Source organism: Triplophysa dalaica, chromosome 12 (assembly GCF_015846415.1).
Source record: "Triplophysa dalaica isolate WHDGS20190420 chromosome 12, ASM1584641v1, whole genome shotgun sequence".
Classification (NCBI taxonomy): Eukaryota; Metazoa; Chordata; class Actinopteri; order Cypriniformes; family Nemacheilidae; genus Triplophysa; species Triplophysa dalaica.
The window spans coordinates 14,617,417-14,641,740 of NC_079553.1; the positions used below are offsets into that span (position 1 = coordinate 14,617,417).

The following is a 24,324-nucleotide window of genomic DNA, read 5'->3' on the forward strand; positions in this document are numbered from 1 at the left end:
TACGCGATGTGTATCATGAGATTAAATATTACTATACAGAAGAACAAACGCTAAATAACGGTCTTTAAGAACCCGTGGAGTGGGCGCTCGGGCATCTCCCGCAATGAACGTGTACGCGCATTGAGCGCGGGTCGGGTATCATGGGAACTCTTGTGTTATTTCGCATGGTTTCTATAGTGACATTACAATCTAACTAAAGCCGCTTTAACAGATGCCATTAAAGCTGGTAGAGCCTCGGTGTTTCTATTAAATATGGATTGTGTGCCCTCAAAATACCTTTTTGTGTTTAAACCTACTTTACATCCAGATTTAAATGTATGAAATGATATACCATACAGTAGGCCTACCAGTATAAGAGTCATAAAATCACACTCGGTCTAATTGGCCACTAAGGAATTAATGTAAAAGTCCTCTGTTGGTCTTAACCTACATATATCTTGGAACAAAAAACATGTTTGTTTGGTGTGTTGCATAACAACTGTGTTAAATGCTTTGACCATTCACAAGATTAGTGTCAGGGGAAAATCGAATTGGAAATGTGGTTAATTAAGACTTCTCTCTGAACAGGTGTGGGAACAACCTGATTTTCCGTGACAAATTAAATAATGTCTTAACCCATAAAGGGGAGTGTGACGCGCAATCCATTTTGGTTTAAGCTCCATCATTGAAAAAGATACTTGGGTTTGAGTTTCTTCATATACGCAACATATCTCTGCTGCAAAAAAACAATTAAAGGTTGTTTCTAGAACCTATTAATTTTTTTTAAAATGACAGTCGGATAGGTGCAAATATTACACAAACAATTGCATATAACATTCACGAACAATAAAATAATATTGCACCTATTTCCAATTTATTCATATGGTGGATTTGACAATTTTCTTTGTTGCAAAGCAGCTATACATACATCATATTTATAGTATAATCAGAGGCTGTCAATTATTCAATCAAAGTATATTTAATTTAGTTATATTATTATTTTATATATTGTTATCAGGACTGGGACCCTAAAATTACAATATATCAGAACAATTTGCAATAATAACAAAACCTACACCTTTCAAATAAAGTCCAACACATCACCTAATTTTTATACTATTTTGCCCAACCTCTTCTTTAAGTAGCAAGTAAATCAAGAACCCTTTATGTCTATATCTACAGTATAAAGAATAAAGCAGTGAGTCTTGATTTGATCAGCAGCACAGCATAAGGCCTGCTGTAGATGTCGTGGTCAATCCTGGTCCCAAACAGCATCTTTCACCATTGACAGACATTCAAATGAAGCTGATCAAACTGATGTTGTAAATATGTTAATTTAAAATACATTTAAATGGACCTTAGTTAATAAATGACATTTGAGACATTAAAAATGGTATATGGATGTTCTTCAGTGGGTCCACTAGGGGGCCTTTGAGAGAATAATGTGTCCATGATATGCAGTGATGAGAGGAGGTTCTAGAACAGAAGCCTAAAATGCGTTATGGCAACCAAATTTAAACTATAATCTGGATTAGTAAATCAAAGTGTCATGTTTTCAATAGCCATATTGTCTAGGCTATGTATTAAATAAAAAATGACTGCTAAAATCAAAGGCAATACTTTTTTCTAAAGTGTTCTAAACTGTAATAGCCTACTCTAACAACTTTAAAGACATGTCAGAAAGTACAATGATATGACCACGTGCGACTTGATTACATACCAGATGTTAAACAAAACAGAAATGTCTCTCTGTACCATAATTGTTTACACAAATTATTTACACAAATGGCTTCAGATTGAAATATATAAGATGCTTTATTGTGCTGTCAGTTCCCAGGTCCCAATTCACTTTCACTGTGAGGAACATTAAAAAAATATCGTTTGTTTTTGGTTAAATTTTTTAGAGGGATAAAAGCATCAGGGCGCAAAACAAACTAACAAATTATTACCAAATAATTCAAACTGTTCCTTTTTAACTTTCAGAGGAAAAAAGATAAATGCACCAAAACATTTATTATAAGTAGACTCTGAATTATTTAATTAATACAATTGTAATATATATCTGACCATATCCATTAACCTGCTTTATGCAGGGAAACATCCAAACCAGCAGAGGTCTCTGGACACAACACACTGTGAAACCCTTATACCTTTTCTATCTACTGTTCTGTACTGAATGTGCAACTGTATACATCCCATACATCGACGTGAATCACACAGTTACTTGACAGTTGACAGTGACAAATTGTGCGTCTTTTATTTGCTGTTTATTAACACACACTGAATTTGTGTTATTTACGTGTTTATGCTTTAAACGTTTCGCTTACCTGAATGTACGATCACTGGCCACAAGATGGTGCAGTATGTCAATTATAGAATAAAATGAGCTCATCGAGTTGTGTGTCTTGCAGTCCAATTGGCTTGATGAAGTTAAGCTTTTTCAAATACACCTATGCAGTCATTCATAAATCAAAACTGTATAAATCATTTGATCAAATACGTGCACTGCTTAAATGCGCTTAAACTGAGAAAAGTGATTTGTCTATGAAGAGTTTGGTTCCAAAATGAGATAACTCCGTGAATAAAATGCTTCAAAAATCATGTTTTTTATGTTATCATGCTTTATTGTGTTTAATTGTATAAGTTAGCTGTATTTTTTTAGGTATTATGGCTTAAATCAAAACAAACCAACTGCAGTTTGATTGATAGTAATTAATAAAAAACCATATCTATATATAGCCTATGTATAGCCTATATATTTTAAATGGAGTTATCTCATTTTGGAAACAACCTCTTCATATATTGCCACTTATAGGCAAAAAGCTTAGTAATGATCCTACTATAAATCTGTTTGTGTATTATGAGTGGAGGTGCTGGGGATGCTCTTGTTTTTCTCCTTTGCAAATATGCTTTTAGATTCAACCACTGCAGCATGACATGAAATTATGCGTAATTGCTGTTGTTTATTGGTTGTAGTAATAGCTGCGTTTACACCGTGTCCTTGTGCTGCCCAAAGTGCTTCATAATTGGAGCTGTTTGACAACACAAGCGCTGAGACAACACAATCCAAGAGGACATTCAGCACACACACTAGGAGGCTCATCTCAATACCTCAAAATTCGTGTTTAGCCTGCAGGTGACCCCTTCGATAACCTGCTTACCACTGTGATGCCCAACGTACTGTAGATGTTTCACATCCAGTGTTTGTGTAGCTAATGTAATGACGCAATGTACAGATTCAGTTAGTTTATTTTAGGTCAACACAAATAATTGTAGTGTAACCTGAACAAATTTGACAACACAATGCGTTTTTCATTTAATTTAGCATAGGCCTACTTAAAATGAAACTCATGCTTTAGTTGAGGCATAAAGGATGTTAAATAACAACTTTTAAAAACACAAATCTGGTTGCAGAGGTTCAATGAAGACTCTGCTTAACATTTGTGTTTCAGAGAAGAGAGTCGTAGCAAAATCAACACCACAAACATTAGTAAATGATAGATTTTAGCAATAGATGTTTTGTGATATTTCAGTCACAGTCTAAAACAGTTTATGCGTACAATGACATCAAATTTAAATTCCTCAATTTCAAAGACCTTCAGTTTAACATCAATTTACTCTCAGTCCCTCATTGGGCAATGGCTAACCTACTAACTATTCTGTAAAGTTTCAGGCCAGTGAGTTAAAAATCAAGTAATGAAAGATTTGTGACTGTGCTTGAGATGAACATTTCTGATGGTCTTAACATCCATTTTATAGAAATAGAAATTACACTCAAGCACACTGATTTGTTAAAAGTTTTGACATGTTAAAGTATGCATAATAGGCAGGGTTGCCACAGTTACTTTGAAGAAGTAATCTGATTACTGATTTTTCCTCTAAAAAGTAACTTAGTTACTGTACAGATTACTGGATTTTAAAAGTAACTAAATTAGATTAATCGTTACTTTATCAGTTACATTCAGCAGCTGCCGTCAACACCCCCGCAGCCTCAACATAAAAATGACAATCGGTTTTGCCATCACTCACTTTATTACAAGTGTATTTTAAACAGTGATGTCAACAATGTATCTCCTGACATTTTAAGTTGAACTTAAAGACTATTTCCTTAAAAATGTTAATAATATAAAGACACTTTCTTGACCTGACTAACTGTTAACACTTTAATAATGGCAAAACATACTATTTATAATCTACATTATTTATAAATGTAACTATTCATTTCTTTTTAACATGTTTTATGAACATTGAACCTGTTGTTCACAGCATTAGAGCAGCATGGAATGGATTTACAAAACAAGTGTAAAACGCACGAAACGAGCATCCGCCCGCACGTATAATGTTCTCTGATATAGATATCCGCACCCGACCCGGAACCGAATGTCATTTAAATTACTCGGTACATCTTCTAGCACTTTCGTCTATAAATACTTAAATATAATATTTCGATTTAGCACACACATGATGTAGCTTTCTCACAGTCGTTGCATATTACACGCCCAGTACTTGATTCATCCTTGTTAACCACTTCGCTAAAACGCTCCCACACGGTACTTTTCTTTTCTACTTTTTTTTCTTTTTAATTCTCCCTTTTTACATTTCTCTCGGATCTGTTTCACCTCCATTTGTGCTTAAAAAACATCCTCCATTTCTTTTAAATAACAGCAAATTTGCGCCTGATGAAAAATGCATTTAAAATACATTCGTATTTTTAGAGAAATGTTGTTAATATTGTATATGATATCTTCCATCCGCGTCCCACCCGCAATTAGTCTGATTGTATTTTTCAATCAACCGATGCATCACTACTGCACGACCAACTTCTTCAACTCCCCCCACTTACTGCTTTTGCAGCAAAGTCCGGCATTTGTTGTTTGGGTGGTGGGGGACCTGCTGCTCTCTGCTTCCTACCACGTGGCGGGACTTGCTCTGTAAGTTGGAATGTGCAGTGCTGCGAGTCCAATTGTTTCTTCTAATTTGACGTAGTGTTTTTGTAGCTAGATAGCACTTTGTCGCCAGCACAGAGAGTACAATGAACCTTAATATTGTCATCTAGCGGACACAAACTCGTGACTGTATTTCCAGCTAGAAATGCGCATCTCTCTCCTCCCTCCATTGCTGTTTACGTTTGTGACGCTGTGTGGGGGCTATAACGCGTGAATTGTCCTTGTGCTGAAAACGTGACTTGTCGCACATGACTTCACTCCCTGAGACGCAAGAAAGCAAAAAAATATATTTTTACTAAAGAAAATAGTAACGCACTGTGACTTGTATAAATAACTTTAATCTGACTAATGGTTTGGAAAAAGTAACACGTTAGATTGCTCGTTACTGAAAATAGGAATTGGACATAAGTATTATGACCAGCCCCTCCCTCTCCATCAGATGTAACTGGTTTGAATTGTATTTGTGCTGCAGATGGTCACATTTGTGCCAATTTGTTCCATTAGCGTCAGCAGCTGCTGATCATCTTCAATCAATGACCATTAGTTTGTCATTTTCATGTCTAAATCAGCTCATTTATTTACCTAATACAAAGTGTTGCCTGTTCAACACCTCCTAAGCAATCAGACGTTCCATCTGTGCTCAGGTGTCTGTCTGAAGCAGGTCGTCATCAGCCGAGAAACGCTTCTCAGATTGAGACTGCTGCATATAATGAACAGGCAGGATTCAGGAACACACACTAGTCATCTCGAAAAAGGCCAAAACAATTATTTACCTATAAGGTCACAGAGGCCTCTGGTTTTACCTTTTATTAAGTGCTAGACGATTTGTTATGTAATAATTTGACCTTTCAGTCTGATGGTTTATTGACTGCAAAAATGTCTCAGAAAATGTGCTGGCTTGATAACAAGAGATCTTTATACTGTAGTTTCTGTAAAAAAAATTGAAAAGATTATTTTAACATGCAAAGAAATATTAACATGCATGATTTTTCTTACTGTGGAATGTCAAAAAAACAACACTTGGAATGCTTTGTAATAAATGCTCATTTTATTAATTAATATGTCTGTTTATTATCTAGTCTTTAAACGGGATCCAGAACAAGTTGGGTTCAGCAATTGTTAGTAGCCCGCTGGTTAAATGGATAACTATTGACCCCGTTTTTTTATCCATAATGTTCAACACTGTTAAATCAAGGTTGAAAACAACCTCTTATTCTGAGTACACAATATAATCTTAAACAATATAGGCCTATTGCAACATCCTTATTATAGGAACTAAATTGACACTGTATACGGATTATATTTATAAACAGATAGGAAAATTTAATCAAGAAAATCAAGCCCTTCTGGGATATGCTCTAGCCCTCCTATGAGGACAAGCATCTTTGGAGAATGGATGGATGGATATTGGTGACTGACTGATTTAAAAATGTTGTCATGTTATTTCCTGATTGATTCATTGCTACGATTATATAATCGATAATCTTTGGTTTTATCTGCTTGGACCAATTTGCAACACACTTTTTTATTTTATACATGGTTACACTTTACCACAATGTTGTATTTGTTAACATTATTAAATACATTACTAAACATACACAGGTTTTTAGATTTATGATATGTATGTGGATTAATCAGCATTAATGTTAGTTATCGTCAATACAATTATTAATGTTAGTTTGTGATGTGTTAATTTATGTTAACAGTTACAACATAAAATTGTAACTGATGTATCAATAAATGCTGAAATTAACATAAACTAGTAAAACGAATGAGGTTTTCTCAAACATCATTTTCAGGAACAGATAAAAATATTTAAAATAAATAAATATAACAAGAAAATTTTAATATTTTTATTGACATATTTCAGCAGTTGACAAATTCCAGCAGGCACTCCAATAAACGCAGAGACTCCATTAAAATACCATAAGAAGATTCTTAATAAACTTTCATAAAATTAAAGCTGATAAATCCCATTGAATCAGTTGTGTGTGACAACATTCAGTGACAGAAATCTCATCCGTTAGCATGTACTTTGGAAGATAACCATTGCATGGATTAAATGCTAAAATAAAAACCTCACTAAAGTAACAGACTGGTCTCAATGTTTGTTCTTCAAACATTGAGCAATTGCTCCAAAGGCAAATTGAACGAAGCTCATTACATGATGTCAACATGTCTGAAGTCACGGGAGTCTTGTAGTTTGCACACTGTATATGACAGATATACAGTATATGACATGGTTAACTAAAACTGATTTGACTACTATAACTGTTCAACTGTAAAGTATTTGCACTTTTGTCAGACACAAATAGAATAGATTTATTTTTTACACATTTCTAAACTTTAAAGTATTTCTAAAGAATGACTTTGTACAGTTTTGACACTTCAATCACATGTATTAATAAGGCTCCGTTGTACTCTGATCACGAAAAAGTTTAAATTAACAGCAAATTAACAGTCAGTGCGGACAACATTGGCCATCATAACAGTCATCGTATATTGAGAGTAAAACTGATACCGACAAATGTGAACCACATTGTGAACAAAGTCACGATACAGCCATACATCCGATTATGCGAGAAAGAAACAACTAGTAATACGGTTCTTTTGGCGCAGACACGCATCGCCCTTATGGAGTCGAGTTTGGCTCCTGCAGTCTCAATACAGAGGGCCGCTCAAACCACAAGCCAATGTTGAAGCTGTAAGCAGAAAGAAATCAGTTTGCTTGCAGTAACAGTAAATGCTGTAGTAGAATTATGCTGGTGCATTTCAAACATGTCGAGTATGTTTACAGACTGCACAAATATATCACTGAAGGGTCATATGAAGTTCCGCCCTTATCGGGAGAAATCGGTAATGCTAGAACATATCTGAGGATCGCACTGTCCTAAAATTGCATTTATTTGTGATAACGCTGCGGTTAAATGGCATGTTTAGCATAATTAAAAGTTCACCCATAAAATTTATGTAATCTGCCTGTTCTGACTGTGCACATGAAACAACTGTCTGCTTTTTGCTATCAATGATTATGCGAGGTAATATCTTACCGTGAACTGCCGAACCTCTCCACGCTCAACCAAGTGATGTTCAGTCTCTGGAGTTATGGCATATGCCACTTTCTACAAAGATATATATGTATATATATATAATATACAGCTTTACTTTAATATATGTTATACTATACATTTGGGTCAAAAGTTTAGGGTCACTTGACTGAAATGTTCTTAATGATCATAATCAGATTTTAATTTAGAGGTGTATATTTATTTTTTGAGATATCATTACTTTTAAAAATGCCTAAAATATTGTAATATTTGATTTTTTTTGAGTTGTCTTAAGTCCCAAGTTACATATTTTCCAAACTTACATTTGTATTATTCAATCATATTGATTCGTTATATGTTTTTGTAAAATTTAAAAGAAAAATAAACAAATAATGCCTAAGTGACCTTATCCTTTGAACAGTATTCACACATTTTAATCATTTACCCAGAACTGCTTTGTTTTGAAATAATTATATGCAAATGCAAGTATAATTCTGCATTGTTTAATTAATGGATGTACATAACAAAAACAAATTACTTCTGCATCATAATTTCATCTAGTGATAAATGTTTCTTCCCAATCACTGTAAACAAATTAACTTTGTAATTCATCTGTTCAGTCTTTTATTAAGTTGAAAATGACTGAGGAATACTTACTTCACAACAGCTTCCAGGCAAAGTGCAGAATTTGTAGATGGCATAGAGAGGCACCATGATCATGGACGATAAGGACAGACACCAGCCGATCATGTTTGCCCACGTGGGAAAATAATAAGAGCCGTATTTTGGAGGGTTGAAAGTTGCAAAACTGACAACAACCATGAACTGAGAAAAGAAAGAGAAACAAGTAGCACATTTTAATGAGAACAATGAAGAATACATGGAAAAGTAGTTATTCGTTGTTTTTGTGATAGAGGAAGTGTAACTGCAATTGTACCAAGAGAAAACAAGGGCTAACAAACTTCCAGCACAGTCTCCAGTACAGACCGGGTCTCTGTCCAATCATCTCCTCGATATCATCACTAAAGCGATCCACACCTTGACACACAAACAGGATGGTGAACTTCAACACATATTTTTTTTTATTATTTTGCAATATAAAACATTTTGTCTGTAGATCTTGTTTAGCACAAATGTTATGAAATAAAGGATATTAACCTCTGCCTTAACCCCAAGATAACAAACTTCAAAGCTGTTGCATTTGTGAAGTAGATGGTAAAGGATTGTTGCTTATTACAAACAGAAATCCTAGATTGTGACATCAAATCCTGTTTCTTAGATTTGCCCATAAGACATTGTTCATAGGAAGGACAAGCCTCAAATTCAGCCATGCTTTAATGACAAAAACATCCCTTTAAATGATGATAGTGTATTGGAAGTAAACATCATCAGTGGGTTCAGTGTAGAGAAAATATCCTGCTCTCTGAGTCTACCTGCCTGCATGGCTTCGATCAAGAGTTGCTGTATAAATGCAGAGTGATTGCTCAACAGAGAGAGCAGAGCTGTGTCACAAGATGAGGGCCAAAGGCGCATGTGTTGTCAGTTAATAGAGCTTTCCTAAAGGCCACTGTAGCCTCAAGCTAGGCTATCTTTCCCTGGCTGAGAGCCTGAAGCCTACGACCCAGTTCTCTTTGGAAGCAGGGCTATGATCGTTGCTCTCCCAGTGATGAACTCTCAGTAAGCAGGTTGCTCTGACTGTCTTGAGATTATGGAGTCACTCTGAAGTTCAGGTCTTCAACTGAACTCAAGAATCGTTCATTGCCTCAGGCATGTTTGAAAAGTTCACATTCCTGTGACCAATGGCTGGTTTGAAAAAGGCAGAGAAATAGATTTTTGAGGACAAGCTCAATTTGGAAATGTTTAATAGGCTTGAGGGTGTTCAAAACATTATTTAAAAAAAAATTGGTTCGTCAAACGTTTTTTTATGTCATGAAACGCAAATTCTATTATCAAATTTGAGTCCTGAACTCAACATGTTGTAGTGCCTGGTTACACATTTTTCAGTTTTATACAATTTGTGTAAATTAGCAATTTTGCTAATTGAAACATTTGGAAATTATTATTTTTATGTCATTTTATAGTATAGACAAATATCTTAAAGATGATTTGTGAATTTTCTAAGTACTTTTTTTTCCTATCCTAACTCTAACAAAATACATTCTTGAATAGAAAAATGTTTCTTAGGTCACTGATGTGAATTGTGAATTTATTCGCTCACTACTGCAGACTGTATAAAATGGCAACAACAATTTAAGAGTGAATTATTCAATGCTCTACAGAATATGGATCCGCAAGCTCAAGAATTCGACCGTATACCAGAACTCTAATGATAGATGGTCAGCCATGAGCACAGCTGCCTGCACTCTGTCTGATAGCCCATCACCACTCTAATGTCACATCAGCTTCACTGGACATGTAAGAACAGGAACCACCCTCACCATAGAACCAGGCGATACCAATGGCCTCAATCAACACTCCAAAGAGAATCGATGTTCCTGCAGCAAAGTGGTCCAGCAAGGTAAACACGTAGATGCCACCCTGAAGGGGGAGGGATGTGAGAGCGAACGAAAGAGAGAGAAAAAATTTAACATGAAGTAAAAGAAAAGATAATTTGGTAAACTGAACGGAGAGATTTTCTCACGTTTGTCACACATATGAGTGAGATAAGGAATGTGGAAACAACAACGAAGAGTGTGAAGAGCTCCCGATGTTTGTGCAGGAACTTGAATTCATCTAAGAGTCCTGTGATGACAGATTCCATCCCTCCCATCTGAAAAACAGTTTTTCATTCTTGTTACTAGGATTTACCATATGGGAAAAATTCAATCATTTGTAACCAACAAGCAAAAGAATGGTTAAATAAAGTTAAATAGGAATGTATCATATGCACAGAATAGAAAGTTAATTCCATGGATTCTGTAGGTAGCATATGAAATTAAAAGAGTAGAGGTCCTAAAACAGAACCCTGCTGTACACCACAAGAAATGGCCCAGGTTTTTGGAAAATATTTTTCCAAAGCAGCCAAAAGCAATCTATTCATCAAGTGTGATTTAAAACAATTCAAAACTGCATCTGAAAGCTTTAGAAAAATAGCTTTATAGTGAATGAGAATAAATTCTGAAGCAGTTGTTCTCAAACCAAGTCACTAGTGGACCATCCTCTTCAGTACACAATTTGGACTTTTATCTAATCAAATACAACTATTTCAACATATCAGCTCGTAATCCAATATCTTAAATGTCTCTCCTGTAAGTGATACATCCAAACTGGGCAGTGTTGAGGATAACAGACCATTATATATGATGTAAATAGATTACAAGGCTTTATTAGCTGGTTGGTTTGGTTTATCAAGGGTGTCAAAGGGACTCACAGCACTGTCGATTCCTAACGTGAGCAACATGATGAAAAAGATAACAGCCCACACTGAGGAGCCTGGGAGTGTAGCAATGGCTTCTGGGTAAATTATGAACACCAGACCAGGACCTGAGGAGAAGTTGGTCATAATTTGTTTAGGTTATAATATAGCAAGACAAAATATTGTATACAACAATTTACCTAAACAAGCTGAATAAAATAGTCGCAAATTAATTCTAGCAGCAAAATATGTACAAAAGGTCACAAGTGTAAACAAAACATGCACAACTCCATAAAGAGGTTTAAAGATTTCTTCAATTGGTTGACCAAATGTATAATCCTGTCCTTAACTCACGCTATTGGCCTGAGCTATTGTTGCAGCATAATATAGGCAGCATATTGTTATTTATTTATATTTTTGATGAAGTGCTTGTAATTGAAGTCCATGTTATCCAGTTCTTTATGCAAATGACATGTATATTTTAAATCAGTGAAAGTAAACAACAATCTAACAGAAATATAGAATGGATGTTGCTGATAATCAGATAAATCGATATGTTTTGGTTCTATTGACATTCTGCAACTCACACATCTCGATTTACCTCTCAGAAAGACGAGAAATAACTCTGTCTCCAGACAGTTGTGTTTATGTGATTATGACTGCACAATGAACACCATATTTATATTCAATCAATATGATATTGTTGTAAATTTGGTTTGTTTGTTCTGGAACATAATTAATCTCAAAATCAAAAGCAAGAGAAACATATTTTGCATTATTATTTAAATTGCAAAGATGAAACATTTAACTTTATTTGTTATACTTAATTGTTAGTAACTTTCAGAGCAACTGTGCATAACAAGTAACATTGCATTACAAAATATGCGTAGTTGATATTAAAATATGAGTTTGTCAAAAAAATTCAGTTTAAAGTTTATTAAAAGATCATTTTTGTACCACCAAGATAAGATATTGGATGATAGCCTGGAATAGGATTCAGCAATCAAAGAAACAGATACACAAGAGAGACACTCACTCACCATCAGTGGCGACTTTATCAAGGGCAACATTGTGTTTTTGTGACATATAACCCAAGAAGGAGAATATGACAAATCCAGAAAAGAAGCTGGTCAGAGAGTTGATGGAGCTGGTTATGATCGCATCTCTATAAAAAAGAACACATTTGAGCATGAACTCTCATTGGCTCCCTCAATTTCCTTAACTTATATCTGATATTGAACTGATGTGACAGTTTATATAAAAATGCAAAAAGCCTTTGTGTGAAGCATCAAAGGAATTTTAATTTAGCAATACAAGGTATCACCAAATGTTTGTGTGTGCGCCCTCTCCAAATTCTGGCATGTATGTTTGTGTTATCACTTCAATATGACTCCAACCTCATGGTTCGGGTTTGCTCACCTATAACAGTTGTTGCTGAATTTGTTGTAGCTGGAGAAAGCGATTAGCACACCAAACCCCACACCCAGAGAAAAACAGATCTGTGTGGCTGCCTCGATCCAGACCTGCGACACAAACAGCCCCGGCCAGCCGCACAAAAGGGGCCGCACAACAGCTATCATTAGAGATAATTGCAGGAAACTCATTCAACAGAAAGATGAAAGACACTTGTGAATACAGGGTAATTTTGCAAATTGCTGCTGCACACATGTGTCTAATCTAATTCTGAAATTGCTGCTTTGAGGTCTCCTTGCCAAGTGGCCCTCTGGGAATGGATCGTAGATCCTAGAAAAACTTACTTAAGGCTTAGTAACTTAACCAGGTATTTGTGATGATGAACGATTCTTATAATCTATTTAAGAGATTGATGGGTAAATATACACACGGTAGCTTTTCTCTCTGGTTCTCCAAGGGCAGAGAAACATGTGAATAAATCTGATGACCAAATGCTGAGACTTCTGTTTGCCTTTCTTCAGTGCAAAAAAGTGAATTGAATTTTCTTCCACGTGTACTTAACTGAAACATCCAGGTGTCTGTATATACAGATGTAAACAGGTGCACGTGTAGGTGTAGAAAATGAGAAGGTTTGGTGTAGCATGTGTCTGAGGGTAAATGATCTCCATATGTCATGAATTTGAAAAAACGTTCATGTCCGTGACAAGAAGAACTACAATATGTAATTATTTTATTTTAACAATTTGGCTTAGTGTTAAACTAATTTTAAAGTAACAGTTTGTACGGGGATACCAGATAAATGTGTGTGTATACCTGAGCATCATACAGGCGGAGGAAGTCCACACTCAGGTAAGCTTTAATGCCATCGATGGCTCCAGGCAGAGTCACACCACGCAAGAGCAGAACAGTTAACACAACATAGGGCATCGTGGCTGTGATCCACACAACCTGCGCACACACACACATGCATGTATGAGGCATGAACAAAACACAACGGACTGAAGCTTTAAATTAGCGATGCTTCGGTATATCGGCCAATAATCGGTATAGGTCCCTATTGGCTCTGTATATAGAAAATGATAGGAAATTACCAGATTGATGTTGGGCATAAATCGTCATTATATGAATTAAATACATACAGAAAGTTAAGAAATATTAATTTAATCTTCAGAATCGGCAGATAGCACTCTAAATAATTGGCCATCGGTATCGGTAGTATCGGTGCATCTCTACTTTAAATGCTACTGTATGTTGTTAAATAAAAAAAATACATAATCACTAGTAAAACACTATCATCGGCTGGCATTTTGTGCCCCTGCTGATATGCTGTTATCCTGGTGTTCGAAGTTGGTTGTTCTTAGTAGATTTACAGTATATGTGATTGCAAGTGTAAAGAATTTTTTACATCCCTGTTTATCATTCACTAGATGAAAAATTTTGTCTGTTCACTAGCCACATCATTTAATTATGTGGCTAATTAAGAAAGTATGTCTTTTGCACAAACAATTAGAGAGGAGGGCCATGCTGAAGTTTACCGTTCTCAAGTGATTATCCTCTACTGATAACCAATCACTAACAATAGTCTTCCGTCATACGTTGAGTTATTTCTAAGAGAGGTCAAACCTTTCCTGATGTCTTCACTCCCTTCCACAGACTGAAGTAAAGGACCACGATGACCACAGCCAGGCATGCAGTGAGCTGCCAGCGGGGCCGACCCAGGTCATCTATCCCAGTGCTTTCATGAAGGTGCAGGACCCCTCGCCTAAGAGTGGAAGAATTGCATGTTATATCATGGTAATTCAACTCATGTAACCCAATACACAACATCATATGGTTATTCAACACCGTTCCTGGAGCATCACTTTCCAGCAGAGTTTGGCTCCAACCAAACATACGCAGTTGAAACTTTCATTATTTGGACACAAACCACCAAGATATTTCTCAAAATATCATACAGCGTCTAAACAACAAGCGCAAATAAAATTATGACTGAATTTTGGATCATTTGGACATACTCAAAGTACTCCAGTGCTGGCGTGGCCTTGTGCGTGTCGTTGAGAAGGGTGTCATTGAGGTCCGAGCAGTTGGGACTGTTCCAGGTGTTGTTACAGTGGATCCAGGGCAGTTCACCGGAGAAAGAGGAGAAGAGGTAGAACAGAGCCCAGGCGATGATGACATTGTAGTAGAATCCCACATACAACGAGATCAGGATGACGGTGAAGCCCACGCCTGAGAAAAGAGTTTAAAATCAGCAAGTCGAACAAGTTTAGTGTTGAAAATAAAGTAAAAAAATTCCTTAAAGGAATAATTCACTCAGGCTTGAGTCTGATGGACTCCAAATGCCATTGGACCTTTTGTTATATCATGTCACATAGGCAAACACCTCACACTATTCTGGAAATTGGGAATAGGAATAAGGAAAGAACATTTCAGAGCGGCAGAGGAAAGTGTTAGATAAAAACACACCAAAAATGTTATCTGATCCTCATACAAGCCTATCATATTGCATTAGATAACTTAATGTTTTTTTTGGAGCTGGAAAATGTCCTCATTTAAAAAAGTGAAACATACTCAACCATGATCTTTATGAAAAGAACTGCAAGGAAATTTGGGGTAACCGCTGAGTTTAATTAACCCAGAACATGGTTCGTGTTTGACCCAGATATGGGTCAACCCTGAATCAACAACATAAGTTTTCATTGGCAACTTACCGGCTTTTCGATCCAACGCTTGCTTGAAATTAGCGCAGCTATTTTTTTAGACTGTATGATAGTAGAGTCAGAGATATGTTTTCCAAACTTTTCTTCCTGGTGACATTTCTATTATTATTCTAATTTAAAAAGACCACAATTAAATCTTGGACAATTATGCGTGCATGTTTGAGAAAACCACTTTTGTTTGCGAGAGATGACTGTAGACACACGGAAGTGTAATTTTGACTGTGTCGGTCCGTTTCACTTACCTGAAATTACAGTGCAACTATAGTACCACATCAGCCAAACAAAGTGATTGGGAAAGTTCAACATTTATAATCACTGAACACAATTAAAAAGTCAACAGAAGTGCTTCGGGGTCTCTGAACAGGAACTCAAGATGATAAAGGAAGTTTTCTCCCTTGCTAAGAGCAACACGTGCCAGCAGACCTCTGTGGTTCTTGAAACGGAGTTATTTGTCTCAAAGCAAACAGCAGGATTCTCCTATCATATATCATCAGCACATGTGTGATTCCCAGCCCCTCTCAGGGCATCGATCCTGAGGAAGCAAACATGTTGATCAGTGATAATTACAGTAATCTCTCGCTGAGAGCCAGGCTTACGGAGAGCCAAGCTTGTGATTAAAATGTCCGTCTCCTTCTCTCTTCCTCTGCGACGTGCTTGACAGCCCATTTCAGACACGAAAAACAGGCATCTTTGCCACATGGAGGGAAACAGATGATGGCTTTGTCTGTGTACCAGAACTTAAGAGTGTATTTAGAGTGAGGCTTTGGGTCAAGTGGCCTTAGAATGAAGTGCTTGCGTTAAATTAGGAGTACATTTATGATTTAGGGTTTAATGACTAAGTTGAAAATTTTATTGAGCCTCTATCCTATTTTAAGGGTTGAGTTGGGGTTTTGTAAGACATCATTTTTGTTTCAGGATCAACAATGTGTTAATTTAGAAACACACACTATCAGGCAAAAAAGTGTGGTCCCAATATGTAACTTAGAAAAAATCTATGTAAAAAACAGCAGAAAGCTGGCATCAGTCCACCATCATGATTTGATACCAGTGAAGTGGCAAAATTTGCTTGCCACCATGAGCCGAGCTCTGCCAGACAAATTTCATACTAAAAGCCAATTTTACTGTCTTCCATTTGACTGCAGATGATTTCAGCAAGAGATAAACAATACCTGTCTATTGTCTGACTGAATGTTTGTCCGGATGAGCTCTTTCAGGGGACAAAAACACCTTCTGCCTCAAGAGCTGGTGTATATACATATTTTTCATAACAAACATCCAACGTGTAACAAACATGCTGAATACTAATACATGCGAGATATATGAAATAACTTTATTGAAGTAATAGTTTCATTACCTTTAAAGATAGGGCAGATCTTCCACACTCCTGCTGCTCCTTCACGGTTATACTGACCCAGTGCTAACTCCATATAGAACAGCGGCATTCCAGCTATCACCATGAAGAAGATATATGGGACCAGAAAGGCACCTGACAAACAAAACCACAACAGAAAAAAAAAAATGCAACATACTGGTCAAATTTGATATTTGGTGTTACACACCTTTTTATTCTGTAGTGCTATATTCAATGCTCTTGTGGAATTAAGAAATACACGTCATGTAGGACCGAAAATGTTATGTTTTAGCTACTTAAAATCTTCAAAAGATTTACCAGAAAACATCAAGATTAAATGGTTTGAAGATTATAAGAAACATACATTTATGTTTATGTGTCAAAATTTGGTGATTATAGCCTTCCTTGAAAAATCCACAAAAATACTGTAAAAATGCTGTAAAATAACGTTTTTCTTGTTCATTCTTTTTCTGTATTAGTACAGTTTTTACATCACATGTGAAAAAATCTGTAAAAAACAGTAAAATGACAGTTATTTCACACAATTGTGTATAAAGACTTTAAACCATTGGTTTGTTATGGCTTTATGGACTGCCTAACATTGTGCTTTACTATTTATCTCCCGACTTAACACACACATACATGACCAGGCTCTCCAATTAAACTGTTAATGGCAGCTTTCAAAGAAAAATATGAATACTTGAATATCTGGGTTTAATATTTTTTTAATCCATTCAGAACAGAGCTAATAATAAAATATCTCATCTTCGATCTTACTTTAAATGATTTTTTCAGAGACAATAACCAACAATAAAAAACTTGCATATAACTGAAAATCAACTAATATTTAAACATGTTCAACACGTTTTCATACAGTACATGTGTTCCCTCACCTCCTCCATTTTTGTAACACAGATAGGGAAACCTCCAAACGTTGGCAAGATCCACAGCGAACCCTATCACAGAAAGCAGGAAGTCGATCTTTTTACCCCAGGTCTCCCTCTCCTCTCCCGAGGGTTGGGTTTGACCCGTCGGGCTGATCAGGTTGGATGTGGTGAACTGTACTCCATTCTGCTCCTTCAGTAGGATCAGCTCCACCTCCTTGGGACCAGTGGTGCTGGAGGGTTTGACGGGGGCGATGGCTGATGACATGTGTGTGACTGGTAGTCTGCCTTTTAGCATGGGTCACCGGCCAGGGCCGGAGGAAGGTAGAGGATGGAGAGAGGACCTCCAGGTGTAGTTACAAAAGCCTCTCTGACAGGATGAGGGGATGAGAGAGGTGTGATGGACAGAGAAGAGGGAGATGGAGGGAGGAGCAATTCAGCCATGTTGATAACGGAACGACAAAACCCCCGATCGACATGGAACGGACAGTCGACACTATGCTTAACAAAAATATCTTGATCCAATAACAGTATACAATTTTCAACCAGTCTGTGAACATTCCGAAGGGGGTTTGTCGACAGATGCAGATATAAGGATTTAAAAATATAAAATATGGACAGATCTTTTTTTTATTTAATTAATTTTTTCAATGTATATTTGTAGTTAAGATTTATAAAAGGTCTAAAGGTCTATGAAAGTGATGAAATAAAAAGTTATTATAAGAGATACATTTGGGGTTCGTGGAACTTGGAAAACCTTGGTACTAGATCAACAATTGATTTATGTTTATCCCTCCGTACAAAAATGTATATATCACATTTAAAAAATGTATTGTTAAACATTTTGTCTAAATTGGAATATTATGAATATATACTATGAAGAATATCATCTTGACTACATTAGGTTACACATATAAATTCAATTTTTAGACTCAGGAACAAAAAGTGCACATTTAAAAATTTTAAAGTGTACCTGATTAAAAACTTTATCAACTAATCGGCTTAAATCCTATTGCATATCAAGAATGTAGTAAACAAGATTATTGAATATTAAAATAAAATGAAAAGACAGAGACAAATTCTGCAAAGGTTAAAAAAATATATTTTTACCCCAATACCAGGTAGCAAAACCCAACCAGAAAGAAAAAACTAGCACATGCGTTTTTAAATTTAAAATATCTGCCAATCATGCAGTAAAAATAAATCAAAATAAATAAATGACAGTAAAACCTACCTTCAAGGTGGTGAAAAACACTTCTCTGCAAAAAATCCTCTTACCACTCCATGCATTGATGATTCTTGTCAATCTGGGAGATAATTTTTGCCTGTCAAATGAAACTGTAGAAAAACAGTCAGTAAAGAGGTGAGAGACAGCTGTGAGTGTGTGGATGGTCTTTCTCCTACACTGGGCAGAAGCAGACACAGTTCCACTGACCACAGGGGGGTCTAGAGATGTCTGTGGGATTTCCAGAAATTTGAAAGACAAGTACCTTCCCATATCTCCTCCCATCTCCCTTTCTCTCTCTCACCTCCTCATTTGCCTCACTCTTCCTTCATTTATCTTTATCTTATCCTCTTTTGACATAATCAGATCATATAAGACATTTTCTTGTATCACATAAGTGTGATGCAGGACATTATAAATTAAATTAAATTAAAAACAGGAGAAACTATGGACAATTTACAGGACAATGGATACATTTATTGGACACTTTCATTGTAATGTTTTAGATGTTCATAATATTTTTTGTTTCTGATTATTTTAGTTTATACATATTATTTTTTGAAGGGTTTGTAAAATCTTTATTCTTTTCGAGTTTTTTTTTTTGCTTCATTGTGGGATTTGGTAATTCAGAAGATTTATCTTGGCCTGAGGCTCGAAATTAATCATTAAAAGTCGACATCTGTTAATGGAGACAACTGTTTGGCTCAAGCGCAGCATATAACAGATCAAAAAGAGGGTTATCATCTTACCCTTTTCACAGATTTGACAAATCCACCACCCATTATGGTTACAGAAAAAGGAAATCTTGAGCTGGTGCTTATGATGATAAGAACACAAGACATGTGCATTATCTTCCCAAATCCTTTTGATTCATTTTTTGCAAAACCATTTTTTACTTTATACTTATAATGAAATACATTTTGGAAGCCAAACACAATTTAGAAAATATGTATACAAAATGAAACAACAATAATATATCAACAACGTGCTGTTTTGTAAACAACGCATGCACCTGGCAATTCAGATGTCAACGTGCCCTTTGTACAAATATTATTATGGTTAGTGGCCATCTGGGCTAATTCAATAATTGACACCTATTGGATTTCCATTTCCAGCATCAGCAAAATAAAGCAAATTAGAAGTTCTGATCGGAATGTTTTGCTGTTAAGATTTCGCATTTAAAACCAAACTGATCCCCATTCTACAAGTTACTTATGTTGGTGTCAAGAAAAAAATTCAACATAACATTAAAACCAAATATTATGCTTGTTTTTGCCGAAAACCAAGTATAGTTCAAACCCTGTCAGAAAGGCCTACTCTTCAGGCCAATTTAACAATTGTGAGGTTCACGGGACAATACAGTCACAGCCCAGATGTCTTTTGTAGACTTTATGTTGTCATAGAAGGAAACAATGTGGAAATTCCACAGAAATACAGTCATTGCAAGACTCACTGATTTTAAACTATCCTCCATGTAGCTGGACACCTGAATAACTCAAATTAATAGAGCATTTAATTTATGATTAGAGATGATTAGAGACTGAACACAAGAATGCAGAGTTAAAATCTCTGTGTATTCAATCTGTGTATTCTTTTACAATTCAGGACATTCAATCAAGCATGTACAGTATGTGACCCCGGACTACCATACCAGTAATAAGGGTACATTTGCTTGAATATCAAGTGGTACAAGTGATAATTACTTCCCAATTTTATTAAAAATGAAGTTCAAATTTATGAAAATATCGAGCGAGTCACTTTACGAAATGTCAACATGTCGCCAGGAGCCGCTTTTTGGAATTATGTCCTTTAGGAACTCTTAGAACGGCAGACCCTATATACTCCCATTATATGAAGCAGAGAGGGCTGCGGATTAACCAAACAATCTTCTTTATGGTTCTATTTAAGAAAAAATGTCACCTACATTTTGGATGGCCTTAGGGTCAGTAAATATACTCCATATTGGAGTTTTTGGCTGAACTATCCCTTTAAGCATCTAAGCATCTACCATGTTAATCTTTTTTAATGTTTGACCTATGAACCTTGTTTCTAGAGACTGTAGTAAATTGTTTCAGTCTTAAAAAGATCAGAATTTCCTTTTTTTTGTTTTGTATTTAACCTGATGGTTCTGCTTCCTGCTAAATTCTCTTCAGCTTCAGGAAGTGTATTAAAAAAGAACAGAAGAGATGCACATTTCGCTATTGGAACCCATGCCTACGTTTTTCTCCAAGTATACCCTAGAAACCACAACAATAACTAAATATTTGCATGCCTTTGGTTATTTATAGGAATGCAAGTTGGCTTGAGGTCCATTTGTTGTTGATTGTCAATTTATCTTGGTATTCAAGCACACAGGCTGCATAATGTAGGTGTTTCCTGGTCTATTAATGTGGTAACAGTGGCCCTGAAGCAATTACTTTTCAGCATTTAATGCATGTCAGCTAGACGGTGAGCAAACATAACTTTTACTTCTGTTTATTTAGTCAAATGTAAATGTCAATAAATGTCATCTTTGCTCCCTCAGTTTAGGCTAACGGCCCTTGTTACACAGCTCGCTCTTATACCTGTGACGGTATCAGACCATCCCAATATAGAAGACTTTGACAGGACCTGCCTAAATCCAAACACACAACCTCAGTTGTTCCTGTGCGGCTTAGTTTTCTCTGTGTTGCTTAGACATATTCTGTCTTTTAATAATGCTGTATAATCACAACCTGCTGAACGTGCCACAGACTCGAAACCCTGAAACAGAAGGAATCGATGGTCTGACTTAGGAAAGTTCTGCAGAAAGAATTTTGACAAATATGCGTTACATATCATACTGTATTTTGTAAAACACATGCATTGTGTATCTGGGTGCATAAGGGTAGCAAAATTCAATGAGTAGCATAAATCGACACAACACCGGCGTGTTAACACAACACACGTGTAGTACTTCCAAGGCAATCGTTTGGAATGAAGCTGATGAAGCCATATTGGATGGAGAGCCCAATAGTTCAATAACATGTATAGCAAGTCAAAAATTTTGAATAAAACATTGTCTCCATGGGGTCCTCCTCATTAGCACTGTACCCTGTGTGGTGCACTATAAATAGACTGATGTCTTCACACCGGACATATCAGCAGTTGAAGCACATCCTTGTTTTGTTCATGTATCAATGTGATGTGGTCAAGATGGATTGAATGCAGTGAAGATGGACCAATGGGAAGTTGAAGAGACTAGATGATACTATTTGCAGTGTATATATACTAGTTCCAGTGAATTAGCAGGACTTAGACTTAGCAAAGGGTGAACTAGCAACGTCACTCTTGACAGTAACATATCAAGTGGTTGGCGTTTTGCATTGGATCTCGTTCAAGACACAACAAGGCAATGTTAGAACTGAATAAAGATCTGTTTACAGAAACTACAGTTTCATGGACTATGATGCATCATGCATTGCACCTAATGCAGTAACCATCCATTATCAAACTTACATACCTATATCTGTATACACGTTCATGTGTACACCTGCATATTTAATATGTATGTTCAACGTCTAATGTGTATAATGTATATTTTTCGTCTGCATTACATACTGGCGCTTAAGTCTGTAAAGTCATACAGTTGTTTGTTACACAGTTGTCTGTCCAACTGCATTCTACTATGAATGGAGTACGCACCCAAGACTTTCATTCACCACACGTGGTGATGTGACAATTAAAGTTAGTTGAGTTGAATTAATCAAGGGTGAACTGCTGAAATAGCAGTAAACGCAAATCATGGCTCCCTTCATTCCCATCCTGTTTTAAAGAGCGACAGGATTGAGCTTGATAGTAATATTAGACTTCAAACATACAGTAAAGAGGGTCCCAAGGGATGCGTGTTGCATCCCCTCTAAAACAGCTGTATAGCACAACGGATACGTAGTTTACATTTAATCCCATTTCATACAGTCAGCTTCTTTGTCATTGTGTGTCGCTTGTCTCTTGCTATGATATCGATAGAAAGCGTCCCTAACTTTGGTTGTCCTATTAACGGCTTGAAAAAACGTCCAGTAACTGAAGTGAAACGTATGACGTGAGTTCCACTGCTTAAGTCGTCGCTCATCATTTGCATAACGTTGAACAGTTCTCTATTTTTGTCGCTGGACACGCCCACTTTCTGTCACTGTCGCCCGTGTCGCTGGCTCTCTATTGACATGAATGAGATTGCGTCGAATTGCCGCTGCTAGTCGCTGGCGATCTGAACGTGCCTTTATGTGCGAGCTCAAGTTCAAAGTGTACTCCTGATATGGACCAATTTTAACTTGGCCTGTTTTTAAGTTATTTTTATTAAAAAAATGTTATATTTGAACGCTATTTAATGAATAGGCTCTATATCATGTTGGTCAATATGTTATTATTGTTTTATGTCTGCAATTATATGTGTGGTAGAATTGAGTAAAAATAAGGCTTTTTGTTTTAAGCACTATTTTGTTCTGTTATTCACAAACAGATAAATATATCTTGCACAGGGTTGTACAGCATGTTGCACGTGCTACGAAAAAATGGTCAGTGCAAGAATAAATTAACTAGTGTAGCACAAGTGCAATATAGTTTGTCTTGTGCTGATGTACTGATGACAGTACTGAACTACTCCTTTAAATGCGAACTTGGTGATAGATCATGATCAATGGCTAAGACTGTATAAAAATCGGGAGTCCGGATAAAAATGAAATGCAAAATAGCACCTATACATTTGATTGATTTATACTTACATTTGGCATACACATTCATTAAGTGCAATACAAAAGTATTTGTGTTTTCCCTGGGAATTGAATGGTCTTTGACCTTTTGAACTATAGCAACACAAAAGATAAAATGATAATAATTGACTGCATTGGTTAATTGATTCTGTTTACATGCACCTGGCTCTTATTATATTACCAAAGAAAAAAAACATTGATCATCCAGGTAAAATCAAACAATATTAGAAATCACATACATATGTAAACTTTTGAATTGATAGTGTTTTTTTTTTGTAAATTCAGTTATTATTATGCAAGCCAAATTATGGAATACTACATAGAATACAAATACAACACCTGCATGTTTTAAAAATGTGTTGAACATATCAAGAACTTCATGCATTTAACTTTTCAGTTAAAAGTACTGCTTATAAAAAGCCCCAAGCAACTACATGTAAATGTCCATGTTAAAACAAAGGCAAAGGCAGACCAGTCATCTGTATTATATTGCTAAAAAAATAATAACTTCGTCCTTGCAACTACAAGCCAGCAACTACTCGTCCTAACAACTACAAGCACTTGCATCAGGCAATATCTTGCCAGTCATGTTGTGGATGTACATACACTAAACCCCTAAACCTCTAGGGGGAGACAGAGTTAAATAAAAGGAAAGAAAAAACAAACAACCAGAAAAA

The 24,324-nt window shown here is 36.1% G+C and overlaps 1 protein-coding gene across 1 annotated transcript; it reads right to left on the reverse strand.

Moving 5' to 3' along the window:
* Nucleotides 1-6,913: 6,913 nt before the first annotated feature.
* On the reverse strand, nucleotides 6,914-17,963 carry slc6a3 (solute carrier family 6 member 3). Its single transcript, XM_056762180.1, has 14 exons — nucleotides 17,705-17,963; nucleotides 16,815-16,946; nucleotides 14,756-14,969; nucleotides 14,364-14,502; nucleotides 13,554-13,688; nucleotides 12,747-12,850; nucleotides 12,368-12,492; nucleotides 11,343-11,455; nucleotides 10,614-10,742; nucleotides 10,411-10,510; nucleotides 8,910-9,010; nucleotides 8,630-8,797; nucleotides 7,976-8,047; nucleotides 6,914-7,627 (listed from the first exon to the last, which is right to left on the reverse strand). The coding sequence occupies exons 1-14, from the start codon at nucleotides 17,961-17,963 to the stop codon at nucleotides 7,604-7,606; spliced, it is 1,815 nt and encodes a 604-aa protein (XP_056618158.1). The 3' UTR covers nucleotides 6,914-7,603.
* Nucleotides 17,964-24,324: the final 6,361 nt, after the last annotated feature.